The sequence below is a fragment of the Pocillopora verrucosa genome, chromosome 1 (assembly GCF_036669915.1).
Source record: "Pocillopora verrucosa isolate sample1 chromosome 1, ASM3666991v2, whole genome shotgun sequence".
Taxonomy (NCBI): Eukaryota; Metazoa; Cnidaria; class Anthozoa; order Scleractinia; family Pocilloporidae; genus Pocillopora; species Pocillopora verrucosa.
In genome coordinates, this window is record NC_089312.1 from 1,838,868 (window position 1) to 1,858,084 (window position 19,217).

At 37.0% G+C, this 19,217-nt stretch overlaps 2 protein-coding genes across 2 annotated transcripts; both read right to left on the bottom strand.

Annotated features, from left to right (window-relative positions):
* Window positions 1-35: 35 nt before the first annotated feature.
* Window positions 36-11,817, bottom strand: LOC131788409 (cilia- and flagella-associated protein 99). Its single transcript, XM_059105496.2, has 27 exons — window positions 11,535-11,817; window positions 11,301-11,375; window positions 10,686-10,755; window positions 9,964-10,058; window positions 9,460-9,513; window positions 9,280-9,338; window positions 8,591-8,679; window positions 7,852-7,910; window positions 7,657-7,683; window positions 7,428-7,508; window positions 6,381-6,487; window positions 6,138-6,183; window positions 5,774-5,862; window positions 4,912-4,981; window positions 4,569-4,613; window positions 4,354-4,443; window positions 3,922-3,980; window positions 3,716-3,798; window positions 3,497-3,549; window positions 3,028-3,108; window positions 2,736-2,795; window positions 2,252-2,335; window positions 1,798-1,877; window positions 1,622-1,710; window positions 1,067-1,149; window positions 706-827; window positions 36-196 (listed from the first exon to the last, which is right to left on the bottom strand). The coding sequence occupies exons 1-27, from the start codon at window positions 11,640-11,642 to the stop codon at window positions 163-165; spliced, it is 1,992 nt and encodes a 663-aa protein (XP_058961479.2). The 5' UTR covers window positions 11,643-11,817; the 3' UTR covers window positions 36-162.
* A 373-nt stretch (window positions 11,818-12,190) lies between these two features.
* Window positions 12,191-19,092, bottom strand: LOC131788578 (uncharacterized). Its single transcript, XM_059105667.2, has 11 exons — window positions 18,865-19,092; window positions 17,603-18,593; window positions 16,971-17,119; window positions 16,685-16,775; window positions 16,058-16,143; window positions 15,889-15,922; window positions 15,721-15,755; window positions 14,874-14,965; window positions 14,046-14,351; window positions 13,666-13,768; window positions 12,191-12,843 (listed from the first exon to the last, which is right to left on the bottom strand). Exons 1-11 carry the CDS (start codon window positions 19,038-19,040, stop codon window positions 12,657-12,659), a joined length of 2,250 nt encoding a protein of 749 aa, XP_058961650.2. The 5' UTR covers window positions 19,041-19,092; the 3' UTR covers window positions 12,191-12,656.
* Window positions 19,093-19,217: the final 125 nt, after the last annotated feature.

The following is a 19,217-nucleotide window of genomic DNA, read 5'->3' on the forward strand; positions in this document are numbered from 1 at the left end:
AAGGAGAATCTACATATCTACATTAACAATAAACAAAAAAAATTTAAATAAGGGAACTGTAGATCTTTAGTTTCAACCAACGTAAATTTTTATTATTGTGTGACTTTCTGGAGACAGGCAAACATCAATATACGTAACTTATAAAATTTAAAACTGTTTTATCTAGGTTGCAACCTTTGTTGTGGTCCTTTGATTTCTGAAAAAAAAAGCAAAGAATATATACTTAGTTATTTTACATAACTGCTCATCTGCAAAGAATTAAACCGAGCGAAGCTGTTTCATATGCAGTAATTAAACAGGATTCGTATTCTGAAAACTAATTAACCTTGCGTGATATGATATTTCATGACCTTTTCGAGGACTTTCGAAATAATGTTTCCCGCGACCAGCGAGGACTAAGAAATTTTGAATTGAGTGTCGAAAGTAATTGAGGATTGCTTTTGTTTTTTCTAACTTTGCTTTGTGATTGGCCCAGAGAACTCGCGCCATACTCTCAACCAATCGGATGCAAAACTATGAACAACCGCCACTTGATCATTTGCGTTTTCCCGCGCTTCACGCAGTTTGCCTATTTCATTTTGAGTTCTCATTGGCCAATGATAATGTAAATCTTTGTTATGATTGGTCACCGGGATTACTTTGGTCTTGGTTTTTGACAAAACTGCTCTATACTGCTTTATTCATTGATCTCTCTTATTTTCTCACCTTAGGGTTGTTACTGGCCGTACACCCGCCGAATTCCTACTCGCTAAGCCTTCACCTCGAAGCTTAGCTGCTTTTTCTCGTGTTTGTTCAAGTTCTTTCCACCTCATCTTCTCCAGTGCCGCCTGAAAGAATACAGTCCTCATGTGAAATTGATGAAAACGGTTCGATCATTTTCCACTAACGAAATATGAACTGAACAGCTCTAAACTGAAATTTGGAGAAGTCAAGATACTATCTTCTCCTGATTCTCAACTGCATCGACCAGTGGTATCCATTTTAATTACCTTCCTTAACAAGTAAAAATAACGTGACAGTCCTTTACACAAATAAAAATAACCCTAACTGTTTGTTAGTTACCAACCTTCTCTTCCTGTAGAGCCTTTTGTCTTCGTGCTGAGCTCTTCTTCGGAACCACCGCTAGACGTTCGCTTTCTTTCTTGCGTTCTGTTTTAAACAATCAAATATAAAGTAATTTTGATGGAAAATGGAAAGAGGCAAATTGACGAGTACATTGGAAAGGCCTTTGCTTGTACTCACCAAGATTTAGGTGTGAGAACAGGCAAAATTAAGGAATATAATTGAGACAATACATCGAACAAGGGATCCAGTACCTCAATGCTATATAAGTATCAAATTTTGGCACCTCCAAACTTCATTTAAGGTAAATCCAAGCTTATGTCTGCATTAAGCTTCAGAATCACATTTACAACGCGCATTTTTTATCTCGCCAAAGCCAGTGATCATAGTGATGATCATTAGGACGAGGGATCAGATGTGAATAATCTACGAGTGAGTCAACTCACAAGTGTTTACAATCGTCTGAAACAATTTTTGTAGATGGGTCCATAATTGAAGTGATTTGACCACATGCTGGACAGCAAAAATAGGACAAAAAACTACTGGAGTTTGAACAAACCTGCTTTCCTGGCCTCCAATCGTTCTTGTAATTCTTTTAGCTTGGGATCCTTCACTTCGGGTTTCTTTTGTCGCTTCTTTGCTTCCAGCCTAAGTCACAAAAAGGGAAAACAGTCAGCTTACCTCAAACTGACGCTCATTGCAATACAACTCGTATAGAAATGAAGAGTCACTCACTGCACGGCTGCTTCGTTTCCTATCTCAGCTCGGTGCTTGGCGATGGTTTCTAAAGTGTCCATAAGGAACTGGTCTTTTTCCTTAAAAAAAAATTATAATAATACTTAAACCAAGTACAAGTACAAATATTTTAACGAAGCCTTGGATCAAATCACAAACAAAGGACTATAACTTCAATCTCTTAGAACAAACCCTTAAAAATAAAGTGAACCTCCCTCTGAATTCCATAATAATGGCAATTGGAACCCTCCTCGAGATATATAAGGCTTGTGCTACATATAACAATAAAAAGGACAAAACTACTGAAGTTTCACTCTATTTCTGTTGTACTTTTTTTCGTCAAGGACGATCCGAGTATACCAAGAGTTTCGAAGACAGCTCGGGTATTCTGAAGATTTACGAGCCTCATCTGAAAGTGGTTTAATGACCTGTTTGGCTCGTTTTTGGTACTCACCACTTTGGACTTCAATATATTGTCCCTTTTCTCCTCCTCCGCCTCTTTCTCGGCAATTTTAAGTAACGCCAACCTCTCACGAAGCTGAGGGGAAAAAAATGAATCGCCATTCATAACAGGGCTGCTTTATTGAGGAGTGAAAAGTTGAAACACAGGGTGCTTCAGAGGGTTTCGCTACTCTAACGTATGATTGGGTCATTATCTATTTACTAAAACGAACCTCTCGCACATCATACAAGAAATGAAGCTGTAAGAAATGTTGCTACACGTATTTCGCCAGATGGAAAATAGTAGTTTGCTGCCAAAATCGTTTGTAAAAACTAATGGCTGGAAATTTATATAAATAATGCACTTTAAAAGGGTAAATTAACATTCCTTGCAGTTGATCATAAATGATTTCTCAGGTTATTTTCAGAATACGACAACCAAAGGCCTACCGGCCTCTTACAAACGATGACATAAAGTGGTTCAAAGTCGACCATACCTCTGCTACAGACATTTCACTGAGGAGGCCAGCTCCTGAAGTTTCTGTGAGATCCACGTGCTGCATAAGACAAAAAACCAAAAAAGCGGAAAAAATGAGTATTAAGTTTAAACCGCAATATATCTATGAAGAGGTTCTTTATGAAAAAAATTCTGAAGAAAACTGCCCAAAAAGTTTAACCTTAATGCTGGATAAATTCTGCAAATCACATAATGCTGTTGATGAAATATGTCTCCAAGAACATGGATACAAAGTTTTGCTTGGCAAAACGGACAAGAAACACAAGGCATACCTTAAATCGAATGACTGGTACACTCTCTATGGCTCGTATCTTTGCAATCAGCGCAACTCTCTGTCTCATTTCTTCTTCAGCCTGTGGGATACAAATATCATTTTTTATCGAGTAAATAACCCATTTATTCAATCATGATAAATTCCGTCTTTTTTAGAAAGTACAAAGGTGTTTTTAACAACTGGCAAACGGCAAAAATTGAACTTCTTGCCGTCTGAATTCCGCCATTTTTGCACTTAATTTGAACTATTTGCTGTGGCTGTGCACAAGAAATTCTTCGCCATTTCTCTCCAGCGTTGATTCAAGGATTGCGCAAAGAAAAAGAAAATTCAGAATCTTTTTAGCCGTTTTCAGTTGCCGTAAATGTCAAGGAGAAACTAATACCAGTGCCAGCAAAAGAAAGAAAGAAAGAAAGAAAGAAAAAAACCGCAAAAACAAATTCTCGATTTGTAACGCAAATACAACTCACTTCTTCCAAAGCTTTACGCATAAGCTCTTGACTCTCCTTGCTGACGTCTTGAACTAAAACCACGAAAAAAGTAGAAAGTGAACACTTAATATTGGAAAATACCTGCCATCGAAATTATACCGAAATATAATTTATCAACTTGTTTTGTCTTAGTTACAGATAAGATAAACCACTAGAGGTTATGGGCCATTCTTCTCAAAGATTCCATTAACACCTTACCCAGTTTTTGGTTGTATTCTTGAAGTTTTCTGCGGGCCTCTTTAGTATTTTCATGTTCCATCGTGGTTTGCTCGACGAGTTTCCTAACCAAGAAAAGGACGATAAATGTAAAAGCACAATATATAAATAACGCACTTACCACGAAATTTGCTCGGACAAAATTTGTTCCGAGAAGAGGAAACAAAGGTAAACACAGGCATACCAACCTCATTTCTTCATCTTCCTTCGACTTTCTCTCAAGATGTTTCTGCATCATCTCTTGTGTCTGCGAAGACAGACAAATGAATTCAGCATTTTCTAACATCGTATTTGTACCTGTAAGAAGTATCTAGCAATTCAATTTTTATAATGTAAATTACAGAAAAACCAACTGATGAAAATGGACAAATTTCTAAGTCACAACATGTGGTCGTGATTTAACACCAATCTATCATAACTTATTGGAGCGGTTTTCAATTGAGGGTTGAAAAACCAAAAGTATACTCAATGACCGATCAGAACGAAAGCTTACATTATCATTAGCCAATGAGAAAGCAATTCCGGATTACTTTCGACACTCAATGAAAATTGCTCCAACACAGAAATGGACCGTAGCTATCTTGTAGACTTTATTCTCAGGTTGACCAAATAGTTCCCACCTCTTGTTTAATTTCCATGACCCGCTGTTGGTTTTGTTTGATCATTGTTTGTCTTGCAAGTATCGCCTCCTCGTAGCTTAACTTTCCCTCCTGAAACAGAAGAGCAGCGGAAACGACTTCAATCTTAAGCGTAACTTTCCCTCCTAGAAACACAAGATTCAGACTGTAAGTGTTCCCGTCATTTCTAGGTCTAGAAAATGAGATCTCCAACTTACCAATCTTCGTTTCTCAATCTCAGCGAGTCTGTCTTCCAAATCTTTCTACAAAGGAATATGCAAAAAGAAAATGAAACATCAATGAACAATAAATGCTGCAATGAAAATAAATAAAATTCAAACCGAAGCAAATTTGAGATCAAGTAAATGTTGGCCAAACTTTATATACTAAATTTTTTACACACCTCACAGTTTTACATTCTGTATACTCAATTTGATTAGCAAAGTATCAAACCGAAAAAGCCCGTGGTATCTTGATTAAACTTTAGAATTTTCTTTGCAAATTGTTTTTGATACTATAACAGAAGCCAGGCGAAAATACTCCCAAACGTGAGTTCAATACCTTTCTGACACTTTCTTGCCATCTTAAGAACTCAGTGGCATCACGTCCTCCTTTTTCATACTCTGACAGTCTAAAAATTGGAATTGGAAATAATCATCAGTGTAAGTTAACGCGTTTAGGAATCTCTCAAGTCATTATTCTATAAGTCTGTGGACGAAAATAAATCGCAGAATCTTGATGTAGCTTATCCCTGGGTCAGTTTTGGTAGCATGTAACTGGTGAGCAGTCCCTCAATAAAAGCGTGACAGGACGCGCGTTATCCACCCGTGGGAGGATTTTAGAAGAGTCGAGAGAGGTTCTCTAGGGGTCTGGCACTATCCTGGTTATCATTGCCGAACCCGCTCCCGACCTCTCACCGGCTGACGTTGCCCATGGCCTCATATTTCGCCGTGGGTCAGGATTAGAAACGCTCGAGCCGAAGATGATGATGAGGGCCTGTTAGTATGGCTATCCTCCCCTGCGTATCGTCAGGATCATGGCCATACCCGTTTGTCGGTAGCTATTAGCCCTCCTGGGTGGAAAGAGGCACTGTGAAGATTGGGTGTCTTTCTCAAGAACACAGCAATATGATCCGGCAAGGGGGCTCGTTTCTTTAAAGACTTGGTAACTTAACGGGTCCGAAAAGCGGATGTTTGTTTGAAATTCAGATATCAGGGAAATAAATAGAATGGAGAGGTGTTTGAGCAAAAACTCGCATTATTACATCGAGGAGTTACATCTAGAAATATAACATAGGGCCCGTATAGTTGTGAGAACTTCAACTCAAACCTTTTCCCTTTTTGACCCAGAGTCCAGTGCGCAGCGCCTCCGTCAGGTGTTGTATGCATGTTTAACTCAGATTACATGTGTTTCCTATATTTACCTTTTCAGTTCCTCTTCCTCTTTCTTGTGAAAAAGCACTCCTTCTCTCATGATTGTTGCTGCATTTAACTTGATCGGAATGTTTCCACCCTTACAAAGGAAAGAACATTGCCAATTACACATACACGTGATTGTATGTACAGTACATGTACATGAAGTTCTCCTTCACTAACAGTTCTTTGTGTTTAAATACATTACGATGTGCTATAGAACTATGCTAGTTTCTATCAAAACAAAGTAGGATTATCGACTACCCGCACAGTAAAAGAAAATTCCTTCTAGAGCAAACAACGCTAATGTCAAGGATTACCCAGGAAAACTAAAGTAATGCCTTTCTATACACAGTATGAACTGTCATCTCTTACTGTGGTTGACGGCGCCTCTTGTGCTTTGGGTTTGTTGAACTGTAACCTGTAACATTTAAAGAAAGAGAGCACATGATCTTTTCTGTCTTTTTTCTGATGAAAACCACGAAGATAGACTATAATATGGTAGTTGCAGACGAAGAAAGCTGACAAAGATGTTTATCATCACTTTATCAACTCACTTGATAAAACCAAATTAGTTTAAATCTATGAATGTTCTTCAAATGAAGAATCACTACTCACTTGGAGTTCTCCTCTTCTGTAATTTGTCTTATTCTTCGTTTAGTTTTATCAGATTTCTCAGCACTTGCACACGCAGGTTGCCTGGCTGATGATCTTAAGAATTCCTCCTGTTTCCAGAAGAGAAGGGTTAACTTTTAGAAGCCTGGTGATGATTTCTACTTAAAGATTACCCTAATCTTGCTGAGAGCATTTCTGCTCAAGGAAAATTACTGACTGTGAGTCCAGCTATTCAGAAAGCTTCCCAAACAGCTTCTACTATCAGCTAGCAGCTACTACTATCTGTTTAAACTCCTGGGTGGACAGATGTATTGTATTAACTTGTAACCCCAGAGAGTGATAAGCATCTAATTTCTCCTAAAACTGTTGCCCCTGAATCAAACATTAAGGTCGCAAGAACATCAGAATTGATTGCTAGGCAAAGGAGCTTTTATCAATTAAGCAAATTCTCCTTGTCAGTAACATAGGCCAACTGATGCTCGGATCTAATGGGTTAAATGTTTTGTCCAAGAAAGCATCACAAAGACCTTGCCTAGGTTTGCACCTGCTGCAAACTCTTGTTTCTGAGCCCAGTTAAACCACCCCTTAATATACAGACAATGTACTACAAGAAGGATCTAATATGTACATATTATCTTCAGGCAAAAACAGCCAAACACTATCAAACTACTTAGAGGGGGAACTCTATTATGCAGGTGTACTGTGGGAATGGTGCTGTACAATGAGCCCTTACTAGACTACATTCAGGGTGATTGTACCAGTCAGACTGCTATATTCATATGATCCTCACATTAATCGGAACTGTTTGGTCACATTAACCAACTTCAAAATTGTACATACAGCTGTATATGTACAGGAATGATGGCCGACAGTGCAATTCTAAAAAATATATTTCTACCACAAGTATCAAAAATCAGCCTGTAGTTGCAACATTTACATCAAAAAGTGATGGCAAGAGCTCTTCCTGATTTAAGGAAGAAGACCCTCAAAAGAAAACAGGGCAAATGTTATCTACTTCGTATTGAATTATAAAATGACATTTACACTCACCTCAGCTCTTTTCCGATTTTCTTCCCTAATCTTAGCCATAACATCTTCCTCAACAGGTGCATGATATGTAGTCTGAGGGACCTTTCCGATCAAAGATGAAAAAAAAAAAACTCTTATAGTCAACATTGATTAAGTTAAACTTGTCACTTCAAAACTTAAGAAAATTTCAACACATACTGCAACTGCTGACACTGAATGTTCAGTACTAGGAAGCTTGACAGACACCTACCTGTCTAGACTTCTTTAATTTAGGGATCTGAAAACACAGAGAATTGTTTAGTTCCAACTGAACAAAAAAGACATATATATGTGTATTGGACTTGACTATTTAAAGCTACTCATACTTGTATAATTATGTACTTTAAAGCATCAAGTTATCATTTCTCATGCTGAAAGAAATATCAAATTCACATTGAATCCTTACCTTCTCTGGCATAGGAACACTTCTTGGTTGAGGTTTTGTCAGGTTAAATGGCTTTGGTTCTAAGGTAGATAGAGAAACCTCAAGTCAAGTGTTGACAATTACCGGTACAAGTTATGGTGATAGGACTGAGTGGAGTCCAATTCAGTGTGTAATGATATGAGTGATAACAAAATGGAACAACTGCAAAGTGGGAGTCTGATTTGTTTATCACAAGTATGATTTCAGACAGAATTCAACAAAACAAAGTCTTGTTACCAATTAATCATAAAAATAAAAAAATTTCTGAGAAAAGAAAAAATAGCCAGGTCATGGAAAAAAAAGGGAAAATTGAAATCAAGGTTGTGATTAGTTGATCTTTACTAAAAGTTCGAATGCAATTGCTTATTGAACCATCCAATGACATATTGTCTGGTAACAAACTGTCCGATAACAACTTGGCAAGTGAATTAGTAGAAAATAGGAGAATTTTAAACCAATCACAGTGAAAAAAATTGTAATTTTTAAGATTATTATGTCAATATCATATATCACTGTAAATAACTGGAATTAAAAGGTTGGAAATAAAATAAAATATAGAAAAAAATTTAAAAAGATGGGGCACCCAGTCCCTCCCTAAACCTTCCCTCTTCACCAGAAGTTAAGCAATGCATTGTTAAGCAGTGCAGTGCACAATTCTGCACCTTTAAACCTGTGTTTCCAAATAATAATAGAAAGAACATTTTTAGTCTTTGCTAATCACCTGTAGCTGGTTTTGATTTTCTGGGCCTCTGTTTGTTGGCTAATTTATCTCTTAAATCAGTAATGAGACCATTTAACTCTGGTAACCATCTGAAAAGGAAAAGATAAAATAAATAAAGATATGCGTTAATAATGATATCTAACATACATGCTTTACAGCTTGGTAAATATCCACTGAGTACTATTCACCTCAATGTTTGTGAAAATTGCTAGTTATTACCTGTAACCACAATTTTTTAATGATGTGCAAATGAAAATCAAGTAAAGCCATGATCCTACTTGTAAATATATGGTGAGCTGCAATTTGTAGTAAGCACTAGCAGGAAAAAAAAAAGTCCGAAAAAAAGAGGAGGAGAAGAAGAGAAGATGGACAGGATTTTCCTTAAAGTAAATGTAATAAGTGCTTTAATTGCAGTTCACCTGGAAAGGTTATTGCTTTATCAGTTAATTAACCCTTCAACTCCCAGAAGTGATTAACATGAAACTTCTCCCAATAATATCCATACAGTTTCCAGCACACAGGTAATGAGAATATTCAAACTTATCTGATAGAAGTTGCTATCTTGATCTAGCAACAAATTCTCATAACTAATTTACAAAGAGATGTGTAGCAGCTAGAGGGGAGAATTAACAATCAGATCTTAGGAGTTAAAGAGTTAATTGTTGACTAACTCAGAATAAAATACTTGCCTCAAAAGGGGGGATATCAAATTTGTTTGAACATAACTGTGTTCATAATGTTTACACCACTGTTAAAGGAAAAGAAAAAGTATTACTATGGTTAAAACTTTTTAATAAGTAAAACAAAATCACCAGTTTTGATGACAGACTAAGAGGAAAAATTTTGCCAGACAATGTGCTTTCAATTACCTCATCTTTCATCCATGTTGTTATGTTGCTTTCATTGAACACGAATGAGAGAAACTGGAATAAAAGGAAAATAAAATAAATTATGTACACAAAGTACTCTAGGCACATAATATGTACAGGTAACAACAGACTTAGACTTGTGTTTCAGATCCAATAACCTCTTGTGTCACTACCAATGTTGACTTTAATTTTCATATTTCCCACACTGATATCTTTAAATACATATGGTAATGACAAGGAGAATTTGTTTAACCATCAAACGCTTCTTTAGTTTGCAATCATTTTCCCTATTTTCATGAACTTAATATTTGATTCAGTTGTGATGCTGTAAGGAGAAATTTGTTGTACAATTTAAATCCCATTTACCCAAACGGGAGAAAGAGTCAGTTCTGAAAATATCATGGTATTATATAACTAATCATCCTTTATTTAATATTTATCAAATTGACAAAATTGACCCTGTTGTGTTTAGAAGAAATGATTTTATGCTACTGCATTTCTTACTTTGTGCATCTTGTTTGCTTCATGGCTCATGACAAATTTCCTAAAATGTGCAATGCCCAGTTCATCAAGTCTGTAGAGAGCCAAATACACCAGAACTAAAAGAAAAGATGAAAGACAGCTGAATATAATTCAAGTCACATACTGGGAGATTTGGTGGCCTTAATCGGTCAGTGTGCTGGACTTCAAGTCAAAAGGTCCAGGCTCAATAGCTAAGTGGGTCATTAAGTTTTGTAATTGGGCAAAACACCAGATACTTTCACAGTGCCTCTCTGACCATCCAGGAGTATACTGTAAATGGGTATTGTTGAATTAATGAAATACCAAGGGATAAACTCAAGCAAGGGTTTCAAAACAAGCCAGTGACTGTTGGGGTTCTGCCGGCTACTTGAAAACATGTTGCTGTTTACTATGGTCAAAATACATGTGACTACTTTTTGGCCTTAAATGAACTTCTCATAGTCATCCATTTTTGCAGAGTCTGATACCTACTTTAAAATATTTTGAAACCCCTGCTTAAGCTGGACAGTTATCCCATCCACAGAGAAGCAGAAATATTCTAGTTACATCACATTATGGAATCTAAGATAAGCTCAAGTGGGGTGGGCTACTTGGCTCGGGTACAGACTTTACCAAGGTACCTTCAAGTTTTTACCATATTGTACAAACTGCACTACCACAAACTATAAGGGTAAGATTCAATACCTGTAAATTAAAGCACTTACCAGTATATACATTTTTGTCAACACGAAGGGAAGTCTTGCCAACATCAGCATAGAATGCATCTACAACAACCTATTGATGAATAACATAAAAAAAATTATATTTCAGGTTTGGAGAAACTTAAATATTGAAGAATCTTCAGAGCATAAAACTTTATTAGTACCTTTGAGATATTTCAAATGGTGGTCCTTCTTATTGTATGAATACTATCCCCTTGATACAAAGGGTAGAGTAGCAGTATAAGCCAGCTCATGTAAAGATCATAGAAATTCATGACTGAACCCCCACCCTCCCCCTGCCCAACATATGCACACACACACACACTCCCCACTTTCAGAAATCCTGAATCATTTTGAACTAAAATCAAAGCCAAATGAGTAGCTTTGATGTGACACTACCAGAAGTAAACGTAAAACTGGTAAAATTTCCGCATAGCCCCATAATATTGGAAAACAAATCTGTTTTCCCAATGGCAATGTATTGTCTTTGTTATTACTTCTCTATCCAAGAACTGAATGCATAATGTAGGATGGGGCTGTGTGGAAATTTTACCATTTCACCACAAAACAGAGCAGACAGTTGAATGGGTAAATATGAAACCACTTTAAGACGCATACCTTTAGGATATTTGTGTACTGCACGCATCCAGAAAACACTTCTGTAAGAAAAGATTCATCACTTTCTCCAAGATACTGAAGAGAACAGAAGTTCACCAAAATGAGACATTAATTAACCGCACGACGAAAATCAATAAAAAGCTGATCAAGTTCCAGAAGTTACCTTATATAAACGTGAAATGGACATAATTATCATCAAACGCTTTCCTTTAAAGGACTAAAATTTTGGCTTACCGTTTTTGTTGACAGGCAGGTATTAAGGTGTTCTAAAACACCATGAATCCTTGGATTAAACGAATCTAAAATCTCGACACACCATTTTAACAAACGCTTGTGTTCCATTTTGAAAATCAGCGAAAACACTTGTTTAAAATTGTGGTAATCTACGTCTCCTATATGTCCTGCTTCTTCTTTCTTACTCGAAGCTAGGGAAATTATTAAAGTACCCCCGTTTTTAGCTTGTAAAACAAAGAGATTCACAGATATGCAAGGCTACTTGCTAGCGGACGCCATATTGTTTGTGATTCTGAACTGTACTTGGCAACAAACTAGTGCCAGTCTTACGGACATCGGACAGGTCAGCATTGCCAGCGATAACATATAAACAGCGGTCTGGCTAGGCATTAATGGGAAACTTCGTGTAATACGAATAAAGGTCTATTTGGACGCATCTGACTTGGCATGTTTTCGTGTGTTTCGGATGTTTTTCGGAAGGTTCTGTCAATTGTCGGATGGTTCCGTCTATTTCAAACAAGGATAGGTTTGGTCGTATTTTAGGCCTAGTCTATATTACTCTGGACAGTTCCGTCTGTTATAGGTCAGTTCCATAATTTTTGCCGTACAGACAGTAATTAGAACTCAACATGGAGATAAAATCATAACCCCTTAGATTGAATTGCAATTTTAATAATATCGGCTACTATTTACACGATATGCTATTGAGAATTTAAAGAAAACCCAGTTAGTAGGCATTAAAACCTCTTAAAATGCAATATTGCTAATAAAAGTTTCAATATTACAACGTGGTCAAATTGGTAATTTTGTATCAATTTCCCTTTTTCCGAATTGTCCACGATACAATTTGGTTGAAAAGGGGAGGTGGGGTGAGTGGGGAACAAAGCGAACATAAGTGGCATCGGCATATTATCGATTATTAACAATTTGAGCTCTATGATATATATTCTAAAATCCAAAAGATCGTCTATTTACATATTGATTTTGATTTTACACTTCTACTAACTCATGTACTTTACATGCTACTCATAGCGAGTAAACACCTATCCCTTCTTTGAAGTTTCATAGAAACTATTTGCTAACCCAGATTGGTCCAAAAAAATTGTAATTTGATTTCCCATTTTAAGCGAAAAGCTCATGAATAATGTCTGTAGCAGAGGAGCATTTTCTTGCTTGTCTCAAAAACATCTTCAGCTGTGTCTCCGTTTCTTTATCTTTTCTCGGGTATTTCTTCTTCTTTAACATTTTGTCGGCAAGGTAGTGAAGCCATAGCACGTTTGAGTGAGGCTCAAATGGCTCCCAGTCGTTCCTATGAAACAGGAAGGAAGGACAATAAAACTTGTTTTTCCTTTAAGGACCCATATAAACATAACATGGTTCAAACAATTTACTCTAAGACTCTGGTCAGTCACTAGAGCTCGAGGCCACGAGCAGGTCCTTTTCATTAGCGTTTCAGCACGAACGTTTCTTCCAGAGGTCTGTATGGGATTTAGCAGTGTCAGACCTCCGGCAAACCTGTCCCCGACTGGTCTCAAATATTCCTTCGGGTGGATAAAGTCGTGTCCCGCAGCGCTAATAACAGGGGCAAAGAGAACGCTAAAAGGTTCCCTTCAGCTTACTGATACGATTCTATTTTTTTTCTCCAAAAACGTGGTGAGCGAGGAAACAAACTTGTGAAAATGAAAGCGATCTCCGCAGTTATGAACACTACTTAAGCAGTAGTGAAAGAAGGTCTGAAAAATTCAGGCCTGTACGGGATTTGAACCCATGACCTCTGCGATACCGGTGCAGTGCTCTACCAACTGAGCTAACAAGCCAACTGGGAGCTGGTCACTATGTTGGTTCTAAATAAACTCGTGAAGCGGTGAATAAATGGCTGTGAATATATGAAAGTCATATATTTTCACTACTGTTTAAGTAGTGTTCATAACTGCGAAAATCGTTTTCATATTCACGTCTTTATCCGCAGTTCAAATATATGACTTTCATATATTCACAGCCATTGAAACAAATCTGATTCTTCCCCTTAAGCAGTTAGACTTTCTGGAGGGTAAATTCCGATGAGACAGGCACTTACGTTGTAAACACGACAATTTTCTTAATGCTACTCGCACAGTTAAACAGAACGTACTTGTTCGCTTTCTTCATGAGCCGATACACATCAAATTGATAGTCTCCTCTTCCAGTGAACAACGATTCATCCTCTGCCATGTTACAAAACACCGTCACGCCATCTGCAGTAAAAGAAAAAAAAACAAAAAAACAAAAAAAAAAAAAGAGAGGGACTTTTAATCCAAAAGAAATGATTAAGCATCAAAGAGAACGTAAATAATGGAAAGGACGTTTTTAAATGGTCTGGTTCAGAAAGAACTTGGAATTTTTTTTTTCGAAATTTTCCTGGTGGCCCGAGTTCTCTTGATCAATCACAGAGGTAATTAAAGCAAAACCAATGTAATATCGTATTTCTTTCGACTCTATAGAAACTTGCTCTTTGTATTTGTATTTGGGTACCTTTTTTCAGCCGTGAGAGAGTAAAGTCGATCAGACTAACTCGGACACCATGACTCGGTACCAGCTTTTTCTCTCCTTGCAAAGTGCTCTCTACAAGCTGGTCCTCAGTCTTACAAATTAAAACATTTCCCCAGTGCAGATCACGGTGCTCAAATTCAAGCGCGTTCTCAGCCACCGCCAGTCCAAGGGCTGTCTGATGCAGTACGCTCCATGCCTCTGACAGGGAGTTGAACTCAAAGCTCTCCAAATCCTTGCCGCCATTTGAAAACTCGAACACGATGAAGAACTGATCACTCGGGAAGATATCTACAGTATCAACAAAAGCAGAACAGCGCATCACATGAAGAAGGTTATAGAATAAGGAAATATCTTAAAGTAAAAAAGTGACAGCTGTTAATATTTTAAATTTTAAACGCGGGTAAACCTGAAGACCCAAATAGCCAGAGTGTGATTAGGGGTGAGAGAAGAGGCAAAATGATGTAAATTGTATCTAAAAGCGGGAAACCTGAGTGAGACTTGAGCAATTAAATCGCTATTAAAGCGTTACACTCTCACACTAGTTTGCATAATTCACCATACTGTTCTATTTACGCTTCCAAAGGTGCTGATAAGGAATTGTTTTAAACAATTAAAAGCTTCTTTAGTGGTTGATCATTTCCTTTATTCCCTTAACCTTAATGTTTGATTCTGGAAAGATATTGTAAGGAGAAATTAGATGCCAGTCACTTTTAGGGGTCAAAGGATCAGCCTATCCTTTTCAGAGCCTGAACAAGTATGCGCACAAAATATAGAGCCAAATGTCAATACAGTTTATTGAGTATCTCTTACCAGGTTTGTCATTTTCTGATGTGTGTTTAGTATCCCATTTGTCCCACTCTGATATCAAATGGCTGGGATATCCACCTTGAATACACGTCACACTTAACAACAAATAGAATTCAACGTAAAAAAAGTGAAATTTAGCATTCAGAAATGTGTAAAATGAAGAGTCTAATCACTGCACGAAATAGCGACTGGACAATGGACAATGCTTAGCAAAATGTAAGTTTTGGCCAGTCACTTCCATGGATGGCCCAACATTTTGTCTGGTTATTTACGAATGTAAAAAAAAATTGAATTCCATCAAAATCCAGGTTTTAATCATTTTAAACATTCAATATCATAGGCGTTCTTGAAAAATCGTGTTTGGACATCAGTCTCCGATTTCAGACAATAGCGTCTGATTTAGACACTGGTGCCAAAATATGACACTGGAATCCAAAATCAGATACTAGTGTCCAAAGTCAGACACTAGTGTCCAAAATCAAACATGAGTGTCCAAAACTAGACACTTGTGTCCATAATCGGACACTAGTGTCCAAAATTGGACATACTGGTGTAATAATAATTTTAATAGTGTCCAAAGTGTGTGTTTAACCTGGACATGAGTTTCTAAAATTAGACACCTTTGCAAGGCTTTGTTTGCCAGTTTTGAATAGCAAAGAATTATCCTTGGTAGCAAGCAGTTGTTTGGGTCTCTAATGACTAGCAAAGCCTCCATCTGTGAAGCCTCCAATTCTTTGAGTTCTTTTGCTGCATCTCTGCTCCATTTTTCAAAGATCCCCAAAAAATGCTAGCTACTCAGGCAAGAAAGAGAGGTATCAAATGGTATTAAGAAGTAAAGAGCAGTACCAACCTGTGGACAGTGATGAAGGTTGTGGTCCCATTGTCCTTAACATTTGGAAACAAAACAGCAATAAATTAATGAACTGACACCTTTTTAGGCATTTTATTTAATTTATTGACTGACAGAATGACACAAACTACCGGTAATTATCTGATGGAAAATGTTTGAAATTCTTACATTCTCAAAAGACTCTCCAAGTAAACTCAGCTCCCTATTAAAATGAATATTGACAATGTCAGCATTCACAATATTATTATTGAATCATTTATGAAGGTTTTCATATCATAAGAGTTCAAATCATTTGTACTTTATGTGTTAAATTTAAAATAGGAGTTTTGAACCTTACTTGGAAATAACAATCTCTGGCAAAATTTCTTCAAATGATTTCTGGGGTTCACCATTCACTTGAAAATCACCTTCAACTGGGATGATCTGTGAATAACATACCGAATTTCAAACACATTAAAAAAACCATGCACTTTAAACCTCCAGAGCCAAACACTTAAAACATAATTATTTGTATATTAAGAGAAATTACTGCATGCACAAGTGGAAGATAAAAAGAAAGAAAGAACATTCATGTTCTTGGTATGTGATGCTTGTCTACTTATACCTGAGTTACGCAAAGCATACTAGCATACTAACTGACCCTCATTGCTTATTGTCAATAAGACACATACCGAAAATTGGTAATCAATTTCTGGAACATTGTTCCATTGCATCAATTCAAGTGAAGTTTTTGGTCCATCTTTGTTAATTGCCAGCTGAGTAAACCAATTAGATTGGACAATTTTGAAATTGAAATTACTTTTCAAAATAGTGTCCAGGAATAATGCTGAATTGCCAAATCACAGCCTGACACAAACGAAAAGAGAACAAAAAACTAAACTACACCCCTGTTTATGACACAATTTATTGCCTGTGGCCAGAAGTGTTGATTTCATTATAATAGACAAAAATCAGTATAATTCACCTTCAGTGCAATTGATTGTCCATTTTTATACTGAGATTTAAATACTTCTCCATAAACTCCCTCTCCAATTTTAACACAACTCTCCAGTAAACTGTAAAGAAGAAAAATTACATGTTGTAACAGCCTCATCATGTACAGCAGTGTAATTTAATTTCATTGGTTCTGTAACTTAGCTCTTCAATTCCCAAGATCTAATTGTTATTTCTCTTTTCTGGATTTCATACTTTTCTTTTTGAATGAAGAATGCAAATTGTTTCCGTGATATCAAGGTAGCACCAATGCTTACCTCTTGTCTAAGATTTCTGAAAATTTCACTGGTCTCTCTTGATTGCACTCCATCAGGACCTTCTCAAAATTAGTGAGTTCTTTTACTTCTTCAGATTCCTTTCCAAAGTTTGTTTTGGTAAGGTTTTTCTTGACTGGAGTTAAAGCTTCCTTCAAAATGTAAGAAATTAAAATCGTAAGTATCATTTTAAAATGAGCTGATTACATAGAAGAAACTTGTGTACTCCAATATATTGTATGTCGCATGCAAAACATAAAATTGATTATGCATTTAGCAAATAGATTCCATGTTGATGTGCATCTGTTGAATAACAGATCACTGATGTTGTCAAAATGTGGCAAGAGGAAAAAAGTGGCAAACGAGGTGCAGCTAATTGAGACACTGATGTTCTTACAACATTCTGACTTCTTCTGCAATCTATTACTTTTTGGATACATGGCAATGCATTATTGGATGTATCTGATTTACATGGTGACATCATCCATGTGTCAATCCTCTAAAAGATCGTAACTTAAAACCAATCAAAATGTGTGTATCATTCAGCTTATCATATAGCAAATTATTATTCTGCTCATCATCATCATCATCATCATCATCATCATCATTTCTTCAACGGTTAGGAGTGCACTTACAGCAAATGAGAGCTGGGACTTCCCTCTGTTAATGAATGGAAGGCTTCCATCACCAGATAATGTTGCTGTGAGATATTTACCCTTCTTTTTTAAGGGTGTTATCCTCAACTTCTCCAAGGAAACCACACACTCTTTCATCTCTTTGGATGTCCTGTCACTGCTGGTTAAGCTCAAAGTTTTAAGTGCAACTGAATTTTTGTGCTCATCAGATGACAACTGGCTAGTTTTCTCGTTGCTAGGTTTTTCAGTTGAAGATAACAATAACAATGATTTCTCCCACTGAATTGGTGTGATTCTAATTGGTTCCAAAATAACCTTACCATCTATTGAATAAGAGTTTTGGGAATCTGATTGGCCTACTCCTCCAATTGCTAAATAATTGTCACCATTAAATACTGGAGTTGAAGTGGCATAGGTTGAGTGGCAGCTGTCAAATTGAAAAACTGCGTTGTTGTTTTTGTTAAGTTTGATGCAGTCTTTATTTCCTAAATCGCGATTTTCTCCATCTCTTGATATTGAAGAACAATCGCTGAATACAGAAGCATTTCCACTCAAATTTGGCTTTCCATTTGACGTATTTATACTTAAATTTGTTGGGTTATTGCAACCAGATTGAAAAACAACATCTTCTACGCTGTCTTCAACACAAATGACATCGTGAATATGGCGGGTGCTTTTCTCTCTAATCTCTAAACTATCATTCACCAAAACAACCTCAGGTATTTTGACTCCCGACTTTTCACTTTCCGACGGACAAGTTGAATCAACATTTGAACCTTTTTGTGTTGATAGCGGCGTACAATTACTGAATAGTGTTTGCCTTTTCCTTTTGAACTTCCTCTCCTTTTGGTCATCAGCTGACGAATTTGAAGTATGGCTGTTTTCTTTGTCATCGATTATTATAAGTTCTTGTTTCTCAACGATTGGAATCGCACAGCTTTCGTAAGCAGATGAAGCTCGTGAGGTTGTAACTTTGTTCGAGTGCTTGGACCTGACAAAATAAAACACTCAACCATTAAATTGCCTACAAGTAATAAAACACTTCTTGTCATTTGTTTCCATTTTTCCAGTGAATTTTTGTAAACAGGGAGATCGCAATTTAGCTCGGAAATGTGGTTTTGTCGCAAAATTCCACCTGACAAAAAACCATTGGACGATAGAGTTCAGAGAATGTCATGCATCGATTTGCTCCGATTAAGGTTCTCATCTCTCCTCGGTAAAACGAGGCTGTTTTAACCAGGAATAACAGAGATGTGTCTCACCATTTTGACGACTTCGGCTTGAAAACATTTTTCGATGAGCTTGCTTCGATTTTGGAGGGGAAACCGTTTCCAAACGGGGAATGAACATTTTCGTCAGGGGACAGCCAAATTTGAGCCTTCACAGTCCGATGTTTATGCCTTCCATACGTCTTTACCACTCTTGATTTCTTAGACATTTGACTTTTTAATGAATTAGGACAAAAAAAATGCCTATTTCCCAAAGGCAAACTGATAGTTTGAGAACCAAACGATTTTCGAATTTTCCGCTCGAATACTCGGCCCAGTTCTCTGCCACACAAGTTTCGGCTCGCAAAGATTTGTGGGGTTGTTGACACATGCCTCCCAACGAGAGG